The sequence below is a fragment of the Panthera pardus genome, unplaced genomic scaffold (genome assembly GCF_024362965.1).
Source record: "Panthera pardus isolate Hobbes unplaced genomic scaffold, ASM2436296v1 HiC_scaffold_10, whole genome shotgun sequence".
NCBI classification, from domain to species: Eukaryota; Metazoa; Chordata; class Mammalia; order Carnivora; family Felidae; genus Panthera; species Panthera pardus.
In genome coordinates, this window is record NW_026526655.1 from 32586946 (window position 1) to 32604006 (window position 17061).

The 17061-nt window shown below is 32.1% G+C and overlaps 1 protein-coding gene across 3 annotated transcripts in view; it reads right to left on the reverse strand.

The window, feature by feature from the left end:
* Positions 1-5637: 5637 nt before the first annotated feature.
* NBEAL1 (neurobeachin like 1) overlaps positions 5638-17061 on the reverse strand; it is a 176095-nt gene continuing 164671 nt past the window's right edge. For 2 of the 3 annotated variants that reach the window (XM_053906042.1, XM_053906037.1), the window contains 5 exons: positions 15482-15598; positions 14884-15045; positions 13621-13769; positions 11885-12020; positions 5638-9433 (listed from right to left, as the gene is read on the reverse strand). In XM_053906042.1, coding sequence (XP_053762017.1) covers positions 9332-9433; positions 11885-12020; positions 13621-13769; positions 14884-15045; positions 15482-15598 — 666 coding nt within the window. In that variant the 3' untranslated portion in view covers positions 5638-9331. Of the gene's footprint in view, positions 9434-9755; positions 12021-13620; positions 13770-14883; positions 15046-15481; positions 15599-17061 lie in introns of those variants that run through there. The other variant, XM_019446321.2, reaches the window with a different exon arrangement.

Sequence of the window (17061 nt, forward strand, 5' to 3'; positions counted from 1 at the left end):
GCGGGGCTCGAACTCACGGACCGCAAGATCGTGACCTGGCTGAAGTCGGACGCTTAACCGACTGCGCCACCCAGGCGCCCCTGATTTTGGGTTTTAATGAAAATTTAGATTGTCTTCTCAAATAAAAGTTCCTTATGACCCACATACTCCCTTTCAGATGTAAATTCTGATAGTTTTTAAGCTGTCAATGTCCATTTTCAACCTGTTTGACACTGTTCAAGTTCTCATTAAACACATTCTTATGTGTTTTCCCATATGTAAATGTCTCTGTGATGTCGCTTTAAGTATTCTGACTAAAGATGCTTAAATAGGATTCTGCAACTATTGTTCTAGGTTAAATAACTAAACCCATCTTTACTTCTCTTTAATCATCATGCCATATGCATAGGAATGACTTGGCACACTATTTTCTTCTGAGAATCCATGATTTTTTGAAAATTTATTCTGACAGAGAGTGTGCCAACAGGGGAGGGGAAGAGAGAGAGGGAGAGAATCCCAAGCAGGCTCCACACTGTCAGCACAGAGCCCAATGCAGGGCTCAAACCCACAAACTGTGAGATCATGACCTGAGCTGAAGTCAAGAGTCAGACACTTAACTGACTGAGCCACCCAGGCACACTTGAGAATCCATGATTTGTTAAATGATTTGGGACGTAAGTTAAAGTTGAATACTGTAAGAAGGCACTTACTTTCAAAAAAGAAGTTTCTATCACTAGATCATGAAAAATGCTAATTCACAAATTTTTTGAGGCCTTCCTCTCACTCTCCAAATTCTGCAAAGTTACAATTGAACCACTTTTGAAGGGACACTTTCTATTGTTGTTGTTGTTGTTTTAATTTTAAAATGTTTATTCATTTTTGAATGAGATAGGGAGACCCAGAATCCGAAGCAGACTCCAGGCTCAGAGCTGTCAGCAAAGAGCCTGACACAGGGCTCGACCCCATGAACCATGAGATCATGACCTGAGCCAGTCAGATGCTTAACCAACTGAGCCAGCTAGGTGCCCCTGACACAACTTTAGAAAATGCACCAAACATACTGTGAGGTAAAGAGTTTTACAAGTATTGAATAGACTGTCAAAATTATTCTAATATGTTTAGTAGTGAAAAAAGTAGTAAAAAAATTTCATAATAAAAGGTTTCAAAAAATGGTTTAGGGGCGCCTGGGTGGCTCAGTCGGTTGAGCGTCCGACTTCGGCTCAGGTCATGATCTTGTGGTCTGTGAGTTCCAGCCCCGCATTGGGCTCTGTGCTGACAGCTCAGAGCCTGGAGCCTGCTTCGGATTCTGTGTCTCCCTCTCTCTCTGGCCCTCCCCCATTCATGCTCTGTCTCTCTCTGTCTCAAAAATAAACATTTCAAAAAATGGTTTAATTTCTCATCAAATGAATGATACATAGTGAGAAAATATAACTCCAGTATAATTGCATAAAATAAATACATCTGTTTGATGCTTGGTATGGCATTATTGACTTCTTTCAGAGAAGCAAGGCAGTCTTACTATTTTTTTTTAATGTTTATTTATTTTTGAGAGAGAGAGAGCATGAACAGGGGAGGGGACAGAGAGAGAGGGAGACACAGAATCTGAAGCAGGCTCCAGGCTCCAAGGTGTCAGCAAAAAGCCAGAGGCGGGGCTCGAACCCACGAACCATGAGATCATGACCTGAGCCGAAGTTGGACTCAATGGACTGAGCGGCCCAGGTGTCCCAAGGCAGCCTTAATTAAGCCTTTAAATAACATGGCTTTGTCCTGTGACTAAAAGTGTAGTATCATGCAAAGATGGTATTAGGCTACAAAAAGGTTAATGTTCATTTCTGTTGTGTCGTTACTCTAGATCTAGAAACAAAAGTACTAAAAACCTTAAACTACTAAAAAAGTACTAGAACAGAGCTTAGAATTCTGTTTTATTATGGATTAAATTTTATTAACCCTAACAAACACAGGAGAATTAGGTCAACATTTAGACTGTCAAAAGTTGATGAATAAAAGATTTTAATTATATGAAAGGAAATAAAAGTTTTAAAAAACTCAGCTCAATGTATTATTTAACTACAAATGGAAATCTCTTATGATCATTAACCGAGGGAGGAAAAAGTAACTATGTTTCTAGGGAGATTTATAACCAAAGGCTTAATATGTTTTATGTATGACAAAAACTGGTCAATTAACATAATCTTTATCTTGTACACATAGGACTACAGAAGAGATTCTCAATGAAAGAAGCAGTGATTACTGCTTAACAAAAACTGTATTCAATCCCTTGCCCAAATAATTTAGCCATGGCTAAGTTCTAATCAGACCATGAAGTGACAATTACAGATAAACTGAAGAAAGTAACATCATTTTTTTATTTGATTTAAACCCATTTAATACACAAAGCTAATGTATTATGTACAAAATAAATGTACATTCTTAAAAGCTGTTAGAATACAAATTTCCAAAGGACTAAAAAAAGTGCAAAATTCTCAATTATCTTCAATCATGCTATACAGAAACAAATATTAGCTCATATATACACACTGAAAAATTTTAAAACAGCACTCAATGTAACAAAATAAAATATACAACTTATATATTTAATCTTAAAAGGACGAGGAAGCAAAGAATGTATTGCACCAAATTAACAGTAACTTCATTTTAATGAGAAGACTAATCAAAATTTACACATTTTTATTAAATCTAAAATTTTCTCAACTTTAAGACCACTTTTTTTGGCATACAAATATTGAGTCACAGTTTGCAGTCAATAATTAGATATAAATAAGGCTTGATATTCTTTCTCATGGTCAATTCCAGTAATATAAATGAGAAGGACCATTTTATGATAACTACACAACTTTCTGAATTCCTTAAATATTTAAGTAGCAGCACAATTTGCAAGTGTTTTTTTTTTAAACAAGTAATTCCGAATTTTCAGCTATCCTCCTTTATGTGCATATATATGCATTCAAGTCACTGTCACCATCTGTGATAACACTGAAATGTTCCTGTTTAATCTGGGTTCCAGAAAAACTGACATAAGAGACAAACATATATGTTTGATAGTTTTCTGTCTTAATCGATTCATTTCTGTAGCAAAGCATCTGATAGAAAAGGACTGTCTAGCTAGATCTCTGCTTACTTTTTGCTAATTGTTTTACTCCAACTATATAAAAAGCGTACAACTGGGGAAAAGAAAGCCATACTCAAGAGTTTCTGAAGACAACAGAGCAGCCATACAGTTTTGTAAGTTTTTCTTACATAAAGCTAACTATAAAATAAACAGTATCCAAAGATATTTTTGGTGATAGTATTTCTGAATCACAGAAAACAGTAAAATGCAGAATATGGAAGAAAAAGTCTAAAATGTAAAAGATCTTTGATAGTAAGATCTTTGCTGTAATATGCCATAATTTTGGAAAAAGGTAGACACTATTATAAATATTTAAAAAAGCAATCAAAAGCCCAGAGGAAGAAATAGTTATTCTCTTTAATCCCTATATAAAAAATTAAGAGGCTGAATTTTTTCAGTTAAGTGTGACAACTGGTATCTCCTTACCAGAACCATTTTCTGAAGTATTTATTGATTAATATAATTTTAGCATTCTGAAGAGCAAAATGGCAGCCATCACAGATAAGTTCTTTTCCTTCAAAATGCAAGATGTGCATATGTTGAATTTGTAGGTTGAGCCCCCTAAGTCTTAAAACACATTGCTTGGATGGTGTGGGAAATATTTCCAAGGGAAGGAACATAAAAAAATAGCATTTTAATATTACCTAGTTAATACACTGGCTATCAGAGAACCTCTGGTTTTAATACATATTAAGTTGAAAGATATTATTGCCAAAATAAAATTTTAAAACGTCCACTTGGAATAAGACTTTTAAAGTTTTTATTTAAAACAACAAAATATAATTTTATTTTTCAACCCTACCTAAATCCTAACTTGTTTTTTGTTCTCAAATTACAATGCTACATTGGAATAAGGAGATAATCATTTTGTATGTTCAAAAATAGTTATAAATTTTAAATAATGTGACAGCCATAATATTATAAGTGAAAACACACAAACAAACACACCCCAAACTCCATTAATAGTCAACTTTGAAAACCGAATGGGTAATTCTTTCAATGACGTAACTGTGCTGTTGTTAGTGTTATTATGGTAATATTTACAAAGTAAGTTTCCAAGGAACATTAAAACTATACCACAGAAAACAAATGTTAGATTAGTAACTTTCTACTTGTTCCTTTGAATTTTCAGTTCTTAAGATTATAGGCATTAAGACAAAAGTAAACGCAGTTGATTTCTGTCCTTTTATTTTTTACTACAGCCATTTGCTTCATAGGTCAAAATCCTGTTTAGAATCACCCACATGTAACAAATATCAGTGAGATAACCTAAGATATGTCTGATGATTTATACAATCTAACCAAAAAATGTATAATATAGCCACTTTTACACAGGTTCTTATACTGAAGAAAATCATGTAACTCCTATATCTAGGATGGCCTTATATTTTTAATGTAGAAAATTGCATTGTTTCCAATATATGCCTAAATATCTTAAATGTCAATGCTTTATTTTCTGAAATACTAGGACTTTTTATATGAAAAAAATTAAAGATTATTTCCATAAAGTCATCAGAAGTACTTAGGGAATATATATACCCAATGCTTTTTAATTAGAAAAATTATATCATTTCCTTTAAGGCTATAAGAGATCCAATTGTATTTTTAAACCTAGCATTTTGTAAATCATGCTTTTTATTGATACTTGAAAATGTTACCAAATTCAAATATGCAAAAATATTCACTAACAGTCACTAGGAACTAATATAAGCAAACAGCATATCTTTTTTGTTGGAACCACTATTAGAATATTCAAATATGACAGGTTTGAAGAAAATTATAAGAATGATGCAACTGAAAAGGAAATTTGGTTGTTGTGGTGGCAAGCAAAATGAAGATAGGAAAGCCATTCCAAGCAAATTTTAGACAAAATGTTTCCAAGGACAATGATTAAACCTAGTTTCATATAAGCCTGTGAATATGCAATGATTCCTAAAAATGGATGGATATAATTTCTATAGCAGAAAATATTTTAAGACAATATATAAATTCTGGGATAATTTTTTTTTGTACCAAGAGATTCAGAAAGTCCAGAACAGTGCCTAAACTTCTGTGTGTGTGTGTGTGTGTGTGTGTGTGTGTGTGTGTGTGTGTGTGTGTGTCTGTCTATCTATCTATCTTCATGGACAAGTCTGATCTACAATCTCAATGAAGAAACATTGGCTTAGAAAATGCTGGATTCAAATTAAAGGACTAAAGTTGTGGCCAACATTTTAACAATATTGAAATGATGACTGGTAACACTGTACTGTTGTTGCAACAATGTCATCAGAAAAAGCACCACCAGGACTCTGATACAGAAAAACTCTTCAGAACAATGTTCTGGATGGGATCAAATTTAAAGCAAAGCAAATGGTGGGTACATACGATAAACGAATTAGGCAAAAAAGAATACTGAGAGTGGATATTTGTTGAGAGTGATAAATATTTAAGATTGGCTACTTACTGGGAAAGAACAGAGTCAGTGGATGAAAGGAACAGTAAATTAGGACAAGCTAGGAGTCTGGCTGATAGAGGAAAACAAAGGATTAGATTTAGAAAAGAAAAATAATTTATTTCGTTTCTTATATCAAAAATTACATCCTACAGACAGGTTTAAGAATTAATGGAAGACAAATTTACTGATGTATTTGAAGAGACCAACCTTCACTCACTCGTACACATAGCCTATGATAGTACATATTATCTAATATTTATGTTTAATATAGTCCATGTACTTGCATCTTTTCATTGGAAAGGTGATAAAGACAATGCTACTCATTTCGTGAAAGTAAATATATAAAAGGAGTTAACCTCTTTAAATTTAACTAGAAGATTTTCATGAGTGATTTCTTTGGTCACAATATAAAATACACTTCAGGACAAAGGCCATGTGTCGATCATCATTAAATAAAAATCTGGTATTCAAGTTAAAATTTTCTCTGCTTACTCCTATTCAAGTAAAATATAAAAAAAAATCTTAGCTTAAGATTTAACTTTCAAATCTGAATTCTAATTAATTATGAGGGTACACTTATTGCTTCAGAAATGTAAAAGTAACTTTCAATACCAGTCTCTTAAGGATAATTGTTGTACGCCTAACAGAAAAAAAGGAAGCCTCACTGATGTTTCTTGCTGATGACACATGAATATCTGGCATTTTTCTCTCTGACAAAAGGCTGTGACCTAAAAAAAAAACCACTGTGACCTAATGGAAGTTAATAGATAGACACTTAATAATAGCTGACACAAGCTTCCTAGGCTTAAAAAGATTTTAAACCAATTGGACAAGCTTTATTTTTATATACTTTACTAATTCCCATGCCCTGATCTATTTTTCCTTCTCTCCTCCAATTTTATCTAAGTAATGACAGAATACTGATTGGAGAGTTGAAAATTTGCTTTATTTTCTAAATGAACACAGGTATTATATGCTTTAATATTTTAAATCTCACTTTCTAAAAGTAAAATTATTATTTTAGTATAAATCTCTTCCTATCACAGGATGCTGAGATTTTTATTTCCATCATTATTACCAGTGTCAAGAAACAAAAGCAGATGAAAGTTTCTTTAGACAACAAACTTCATAGCAGCCAAGTTGAGATACTGTATTTATCAACTGAAATGTCTACTTGTTATTCCATTTTCATCACACTGTTGTTCACTTCTCCCATTATATAAGCAGAAACCGTTTCTATGGATAACATCTAAATACACCAGAATCCCCAAAGTATATCTTTTCAGTGATTTTATCTGGTCATTTTTTGAAGTAATTCAGTGGGCTACACTGTTTAAAAGAGGTTTATATTATTCAACTAATGGTTCTACGTTATTTGTTTAATAGATAAAGTTAACTTCCAGTCCTTTAGACTGTTGCTAGTATTATCAGATTTTCCCCAAAATCCTACATTTTTGGTTTTCACTTTTTTGGAAAAAGTAATATAAGGAAGAATTCCATAGCTCTAAACATCTATTGTTAGTCTAGGTAGGATATTTATTTTACTGTGAACAAAGGGTCTTCTATTTGTGATATAAAATGAATACTGCTTGTTTGGTTCTTCAATCTAAAAAGCAGCAAAGTAAAACACCATAAATTTAGGAATTTTTCCCTGGTAATTTTAAAACATCATAAATTTAGGAATTTTTCCCTAATAATTTCAGTTAAACTTCTTTGTAACTTTCCAAAATAATTCTAAAACCATTATTAAGTAACCTTAAAATAAAGAAGGCAACACTATACCACAGTCAATGGATAAGTAAGCAAAAGAAAAATTTCCAAAGTTTTGATTCAGAAAAGTTTTTTTAAAAATTAACATTTAAAATACCCCAAATCAATCATGTTGGTTTTGCTGACTTGAAGCCTTCTAAAAAATGTAATAGAAAAAATAAAATGAAATAAATAGAAGCAATAAATTCAATAAATCATAATTATCTTTACTGATTTGAGACATTTTCATCACAAATTCCTGAAACCCTTAAAAAGGAAATCTTCACATTTATATGTGCTCTATTTTATACTTGCTGCACCAGTTTGTTTCAGTGTTACTTATCTAAAACATGGTTTTTTGTTTTTGTTTTCACTGAATAAAACAGAGGATTTTAAATAATTGTAAAGAAAATTCTTCTACAAATTTTTATTAGTCCTGACTTGAACAGATCATATCTATTCAAAAAGCTTCCCTAAACAGAATCCTTTACTTCTCATAAATTTTTTACTCATTCACAGAATTATAAAGAAAAGGGTAATAGATACTGGGGGCAACAGAAGAATTGCAGAGGGAAAGGTTCTCAAAGATTCCATGGAGAAGAGAATTGGCTGTAAGGAAATCTATGATTTGTGGAATAAAAAGGAATATTATTTTATAAGAAGCTATTATTATCTTTTTTCCCCCTTCTGATCAGAAACCCCTTTATGAAAGCCACACACTCACTCACTCCTGAAAAAAAAACTGCAGTTAACACACAGAATTTCCACACAATTTCAGGGGATTCATAAATTACCCCAAACCCGTGGTATCTCAGATTAAGGACACTTGTAGTTGTAAAAGCTCTCTGACCTAACTCAAAAGGATGACCTTATAAAAGCACTAGGCTTATCAACCACTTTGAATTCCAAAATAAATTTATCAGCATTTTACTTTAAAATTTCGAACAGTAAAACATAATGTAACACTTAACTATGTATAATAAAATTAATTATAATCTTAAAAGTTATACATAACATGAAATAGAAACGTGTCTTTAACAATTACTATGTCTAAGTGACTACTTTAATGATGCATTATCTTTTTAATTCATGTATCAATCACATGGAAGTTCTAGGTAAAAATGTTAATGTATTTGGGTATCATTGCTAACACTTCTAATTATCGGGGAAACACAGTATTTGCTTAGTAAAGAATAAACCAAGAAATTTTGAACTTTGCAGATAATAAACTATGCTACTTAAAGGATCCAACTGTCAAAATCATAATCAGCATTTTTCCTTAATTATATTACTAATGAAATACACCTGCAAAATATATCTCAGCTTCTCTTATTCCTACTCAACCTTTATTATTTAAGCATATAATAATACATTTCAATAAGTTCTCATTAGTAATATGCTAGCAGTAGTGGAATGACCCAATGTACCGGTTTCAATAGTCTTATAGTCAACTTATCATGAAAACCTGGAATTTACACTGAGTTTTGAAAATCTAAGTGTGCAACAGATGCCTTTAAAATATTACCTCCAATCAGGAGTTCCATAAATAAACTGATATATTTTTAAATATGGTGGTCAGTAAATAGGAAAATGATTAACTAAAGAATATATTAAAAGCCATGTCTCTCAACTGTCCCATCATCTGTACTATTTTATTAGAAATACCTTAAATTTTGTTGTTTGGAATAATAAGGGAATCATATGGTATTTCTTTATTTTTTAGAAGTTTTTTTTTTTTAATGGATCTAATGATCTTTAGGAATGAACCACAAATCTAATTCAAATGTATTTTCTCAAATCCACCTTAGTGTAGACCAATAGTCAATACAACTGGATTTAATACTAACCAGAAATTTTTAAAGTGGCTAATAATACAACCTATGTCTTTATACACATTGCATATTCAATTTTGATAATCCCTAAATGATTTTCAGTGATAAAAGCCTTGAAACATTCAGATAGTTGAGAGATGTGGTTAAAGTGACAAAGCAATAAATCAAGTTTCAGTTATCCATGACAGAAGATGGAAATAGTAATCACTTGGAATCTTGAGTATTATATTCAGTTTCTCCAGCTGAAATCTGGCTGAGCCGCTTGCTAGATCCCCACAATTTTCGAGAAAGCTGACCTGAACGCATCTGTTTAAGGTAATCCAGAGAAATGAACAACAGATGTGATTAAGAAAAAAAGAAAGAAAAAAAAGAAGTGAGACTGATATATAAGACACTGATTTTGTAGGATGCAGAATGTAAGAATGTAAGTTTTGTTAGCAGAATCATTCATATTAACATTTTAATGATTCTTGATTAATAATAATTAAAGAAAGGCTTCTCTATACCAATTGTCTTTCAACTGAGAAAGGTCTAATGCCAATGTGTAAATTTTAAAATTAAATGTCCCAGTTTGTCCAAATTATCAGTCCTTTTCTTTATAAATTAAAGAAATATATTTCACAGTTCATTAAAATAATCTTCTGAATTTTACTTTAGCTAATAAGACACATAATTTTGAGGATTTTCTCCTTTTATATTTAAAGTACTATTGATGCTAATCACAAGGATAATAAGGAAGTACAATAATGTTCTGATGGAAACAAAATAATTTTAGAGTATTTTGATATAAGAATTTCAAAAAATGACATTTAGCAACAAAATGATAAAATATAATTTAGAGAACAAGTATAGCATAAGCTCTCTGAAGGTGAGAATCACATTTGTTCACCATTAAATTTGTACCACCTAGCACGCTTCTCAGCACATAACAATTATTAATTAAATATTAATCCAATCGGTAAATAAATGCCCCTCTAAAAGTGCTTATAATTCTAGGTAAGGCAAAAAAGAATCCATGTGGGACACATTTCTCAAACTAACAATATGACTTGTTGGAATTACTTTCCCAAGTATAATCTATTTTTTATTTGTCTGCCAGCCTTTTTTAATGGTTACCCTCCTCTAGGGTACATTTATTAAAGGGATAAAAAAAAAAAACCAAGCCTCATGCAAAGACACTTTAGCATGCTTGTTTTGCATTTTCATTTCCAGAAACATGATTTCCATTAATCTATTATCACTTTACCATATGATTAATAAACATGAATTTCATACTGACAGTGTAATATACAAAACTGATACATGGCTTAAAGTACACATTAATCAAGACTTTGATCTTTTATGATAAATTTAGATCTTTACATAAAGATCTTTTCATAACTAAAGCTTTAATCATACTGTCATATGGAATTATATCTTAATTATGCAAGATTCTAAGTATTTGATTATGTACTAAAGTAGATCCATACTTCAACTGATACATCCAAAGATGTAAAACAGATAAAAAATACTTTTATTCCAAATCTGCACACAATTCAGATTCTATGTGTTGTAGACTACATAAAACTTTCAAGGAGGACAAAAAACTTACTTAATAAACAGTACAAAACACTGATTTAAGCCTACAAAATGAAGTTGCTTAGGCGTTTTTGTTCCAATCGATTTTTAAAAGAAAAGTGTGTGCACATAATGGTCACTTCATATAAAAAAATTCAGTAAAATCAGAAACTGAAAAATTACTTAAGGTGGGGAGATGCAGGCAAATTTAAAGGGCACTTGAGTAATCCACAGAAAGTGAAACATACTCAAAGAGAAAAAATGCCTAAAATGTTTTAAATGTAAGTGAAATACCAAGATACAGACTTGCTGACATTCTTTGGGGGACTGTTACAACTGAAGGTAAATGGTGCTATCACTTTAATTTAATAAGACCTCTCTTTTGTTATAATAATATCCTGAACAGGTATAAGAACTGATGAAAACTTAGCAAAAAGGTTCCTATGATCCGTGGTAGATTTATTAAAAGCAGTGACACTGTGTTATTCACTAATGACTTCTCTTGAAACAACTACTACAGATGCCATATTTTAGATTTCTCAGAAAAGACTGATGGTATCAATAAAAATTGATAATGCTTAATTTGACTCTATGTAATACAATTAACTTTCTAACAGAATCACTATATTACTTGGAGTATAGCCACCAAGTTTTTTAAGGAACAGTATCAGATTTATGATATCTGAATGTTCAGTAATTGATAAACCACTGGCAAATAAATTTACAGTAACTACAGGAAACTCACCGAGAATTAGGACATTATATGGGGATATCTGTAGTTCCAAGTAAAAAAATGATGCTTTTACAAAAGGATAATTGACATACAGTCATACTGGTATTTATTGAAATTAAAGTAAATAGTTTTATTGTTTGAGCCTGTATTTAATTTTTTATAAAGGCTCTTATTTATTAAAAATCCAAGTCGTGTCTTGAATCTAGATTTGGAAAGACAGAAAATAAAAGAACTTTCTTATTCATTTAGAGGACAGAAACTGTCAAATGTATGCCTTCAATTGAAGCATAATATAAACATCACTCTTGAATACTAGCTTTATCGCCTTTTCATTTACTGCCCTTTGAAAAATCAAACTTGGTTAATTTGTTCATCCATAATGGAGACTTCTGATTCAGCTGAAACAAAGGAGAACCAAAGGAATCCCCAACAGTACGGGAAAAGAAGTTCTTGATGCTATGTTTTACCTCAGCTGGCTTGCCAACACCCACTACAATCAATTTGCCATCTTCTAATCCTACAAGAATATGGCTGTATTCTTTGGTTACACAAACACAGTGGATAGGCATCCGCATGGCTAATGGATTCATGCTGAGATTCAAACTAGAAAAGAAAGAAAATACACACACATAATTACATGGATACATAACGTATTCATGGAATTTAATACCTGGAAGATAATTTAATGATCACCTGGTTCTCCATTCTAATTTTACAGATGTGTAACTTAGATTCAGAAAGGTTGAACGGCTCATACAAGGGCCTACATTATAGCATTACTTAAAATACTTAATCTATCTTTTCTCATTCTCAATATCTGTTTTTCTTCTAACTATATATACAACCAAATATATATATTTTCTCTTCTAACCAAAATCTTCTCACTAAAAGATTTTCATCTTGTTGATTAAAAAGCTAAAACAGTGTGCATGTGTTGGGGGGTAAGGTCAATAAAATCGGTCTATTTGCCTTGTCTTAGAAGATATATGTATAAATATATAATATAAAATAATACATAATATTTAAAACCATAAATATATGGTTATGATATAAAAACATAACTCAACTATGGAAAATATCCATGGCTTTTAGGATTACAGAATGAAGAACCCTCTGAAGTACATACTGTGTTTAGACTAACCTGCTACAAGACCTGATTTGAGATTCTCTTAATAATACCCTGAGTAAAACAAAATGTTGGAAAGATATGATTCAAATAGGGATTCAGTGCTCTTCCACAGGAGAAAGAATGACAAAAATGAGAAGAGAAATACAAAAACAGAGACGGGTGTTGGCACAGAAATGATTCTGACATGAATGTGGTAGGATAGAGCACAATGGATCAGGAAATGATTTATAAGAAAGGTTTGGGGGGAAAAAAAAGAAAAGAAAAGAAAGGTTTGGGAGGGGCCAAGATAGTCTCAGTAGTGTAAATAAGCCACAATAAATTTTTTAAAAATGGAAGAAAAGAATGTATTTGGGCATAACAAATACAAATACAGGAAATAACAGTGCTTTGTATACATAAACTAGTAAATACGAAGAATACAAAGCTCAAAAACGTATCCACTATTTAAACATCCTTTCCCTTCACTTTAATAACAAGACTCCCCACCCATTTTACACACACATACACACAATCATGAACACATACATTAGCCTTAAAAATACCTTAGTTTTTTTTTTACCCCAATTAAAAAAAAAATTAAACCCTAACTTTAGTTTGTAAAAATTCAAACTATAATTGAACAAATTTCCAAATCCATAATCGAGGCTTGGCACTATGAAATTTTTTTTCTGTTTTTTAAAAAATTTTACTTGTAGTAAAATATACGTAACATAAAATATCCTACATTTTAAAAATGTACATCTATATCTCACTTACTAATCCAGAAATTCTTTAGCTTTCTCAATTTTTTTCAGAGTTACCAAAAAAAAAGACATGTTCATAATAAATGATAAACCAAAAGATTAGAAATCTTTGATTCCTGATTTCCACTCTAGGCTGAAAGTATTACTACTTTTTCTTTTCCTTTTTTTTTTTTTTTTTTAAGATTTTATTCTTTAAGTAATCTATACAACCAATGTAGGGCTTGAACACACAACCCCAAGATCAAGAGTCACATGCTCCATCAAGTGAGCCAGCCAGGTGCCCTATTACCACCTTTTCTTAAGCGAGGTTTCAACAATTCTTTTTATTTACCTGTGGAGATCTCTTATGGACAGGAAACCTTGTAAACTGCCCGTGATAATGTGTTCTCCAGTGATACACAGATCTGATATTTGTTCTGTCAGGACTTGAGACCCTAAATACTTGCCATTTACAGAAAACAGATGTAGTGCACTCTTATCCTATAAAGATTAGATGAAAACAATTTAATGATCTCAAAATTTAATGATTTAATGATTTCAAATTTAATGTTGAAATAAACATACAGTTATGTATAAAGAGAGCGTGTAGACAATATTACTAAAGTGATTTTAAATCAGAAATAATTACATACTTTAAGAAAATATTTAATAACTAAATAATTGCTAAGTAAACAATATTAAACAAGAACTCTCACCCCTCCAAAAGAATTAAAACCTCATCCAGTCTAAAAAACCCCGCATTCTTAACATAAAACAAAAAGATTCTCTTAACTTTTTTAAAGCTATGAGGTTTTTTTTTAATTTTTATTTAACGTTTATTTATTTTTGAGAAACAGAGACAGAGAACGAGCAGGGGAGGGGCAGAGAGAGAGGGAGACATAGAATCTGAAGCAGACTCCGAAACCATGACCTGTGAGATCATGACCTGAGGTAAAGTCAGTTGCTTAATTGACTGAGCCACCCAGGTGCTCCCCCCTCCCTTTTTTTTTGAGAAAGAGGGAGATAGAGGGAGCATGTGTGGGGGAGGGGCAGAGAAAGAGGTAGACAGAGAATCTGAAGCAGGCTCCAGGCTCTGAGCTGTCAGCACAGAGCCTGATGCAGGGCTCAAGCTCACAAACCATGAGATCATGACCCGAGCTGAAGTCAGACACTTAACTGACCGAGCCACCTGGGTGCCCCTGTAAGTTTTTTTGTTTTGTTTTTTTTTTTTGACCTTTTAAGTAATCTCTACACCCAATGTGGGGCTCAAACTCACATCCCTGAGATCAAGGGTCTCATGTTCTATCAACTGAGCCAGCCAGGTGCCCCAAGATTCTCTTAGTTTTTAAATAGCTTTATCATGGAAAGAAAAATAAACGTAATTCATGGCTTGTTTTTTCATACCCAGGCTGTACAAAAAGAATTTAATTTGGTTATAATTTCCACTTAAGTTTATGAAGTCCCACATAATCAGAAATTCTTTTTGAAATCATGTATTATATAAGTCCATATAAATCCCTAAAACAAAATAATATATCATAAATACAGTATAATATGGAAAGGAAAAGATGGGCTTATAGATAGTCTAGCCCTACTGTATGAAACTGTTATATACCTTGAGATTGGTCTTTTCCTCAATGGTGGAATAGATGACAATATGTCCTTCCCAAGATATCGCCAAATTAGGAACAGTGAGGAGTAGAGAACTCTCGCAAGGTGGTCGTAAAGTCCTCATGTACTGACCTTTCTGAATGGTATGTATAATCACAGTGCCATCCTACACAGAAAGTATTAGAATATGAAAAAGAAACAGAACAACAAAAAAAGAAAGAGGGCCAGATAAATAAATACAGGAAAGGAACTTAGAAAATGATTATTCTACCAAGGCACATGTACCTTAGGAAAAATTTCAATCTTGAAATTTGAAATAGTCTTTTATTTCATAAAATGCCCTCTTTCCTTAACTTATAAGACCAATAAAATCCCAAAATAGAATCCAGTCTGTTTAAGTTTCTTCTTTCTGGATTAATCCTACTTCTGCAAGTCGTACACAAACAATAAAGAATTTCTATGCTTTTACCAATTCTAGAAAAAAAATTATTTTTCCAATTTTAGCATATGTGCTTCTAAAGCAAGCATGAAAAAAATTTAAATTTAAATATTGTTTCACAATTTGTAGAAAAAACTAGCATTTCTTAAAGGTGAAATCTTACCCTTGATCCTGACACTGCCATGTCAAGTTCAGTGCTGATGCCAACACTCAATACCTCATCAGTGTGTCCATACAGAATCTGAAAGGGTTTCGATGCTAAGCCCACGGGAACACCTCCCTAGTGTTAAAACATAGAAACAAAGGTAATTTTCTAGTCGGCTATTTTCTACAAAAAGGCTTATACTATATTTAAATTGTCTAATCACAAACTAATATTGCAAAACAAGTTCTTACTACTGCATCTATTTATAGTAATATTCATTCTTGTGTTTTTCCTTGGATTCCTAAATTATTCCTGGAGAATTCCCAAATTCTCAGCCCCTTTTGAGGCTCTAAAACTTAAGCAGGCCCCAGGCTCTGAGATGTTGGCATAAAGCCTGACACGGTGTTTGAACTCACAAACTGTGAGATCATGACCTCAGATGAAGTCAGACACATAACTGACTGAGGCACCAAGGTGTTCCTATATGGTTTTATTATAGGAATTCCAGAATGGTTCAAACCTAGGAGAATTTTCAACATAAGACATTAAGAGAAAATAAGAGAAAAACTACAAAAAAAATAAGACAAACTGTGAAAAATAGCTAAAAAGGACATTATGGGAACTACTAGCAAAATTAGAACATGAACTGTGGATTAGATAACTATATATATTATATATTGTATAGGTGTTCTGATTTTGATAACTGAACTGATTATATGTAAGAATGACTTGTTCTTAGAAAATATACACTAAAGTGTTTAGGGGTAAACGAACACAGCATCTTTACTGAGAGAGAGAGAGGGCAAGGGCAAAGGGAGAAAGACAAAGGATCCAAAACAGGATCTGTGCTGAGAGCAGAGAGGCTGATGTGAGGCTCAAACCCACAAACCACAAGATCATGACCTGAGCCAAAGTCGGAAGCTTAACTGACTGAGCCATCCAGAGGCCCCAATATCTACAACTTTTAAATTGTTAAAAAAAAAAAAAAAAAAAAAAAAAAGATGCTGGGAGCAAAAGACATTAGGAGAGAATAATAAGACAAATGCAAAAATGTACTATTTTTGTAACTTTTCTGTAAACTACTAAAAAGCTACCAAAAGAAAAAAAAAATCAGAAGGAAAGTAACTACTTAAATATCAAAAAAAACCCCACAACCCAACAGCAATGTATGGTGAAATGCAACAGCAAATGGTATACTAAATGGCACAATGGTGAAGGCACTTTCATCAAAATCAGACATAAGACAGGGATACTCAGTATAATTTTCTTACTCTATTACACTAGCTAATAATGTAATAAGATAAAATGAAATCATTTTATTGGAATCATTATATTGGAAAAGATAAAGACATCCACTTTTACTTTCAGATCATATGATTATATATCTTATCTACTTTGTTATCAGAAAACCTAAAAGATACTAATAATTATAAGAGCTGGATAAGAAGATTTGGTAAACCAATTAGATAACTGTATAGAAATCAATAGCTTTTTTTTACACTAGCCATAATCATTTAGAGTAAAAGTGATTTAGGGGTGCCTGGGTGGCTAGGTTGGTGGTTAAGCATCTGACTCTTGATTTCAGCTCAAGTCATGAT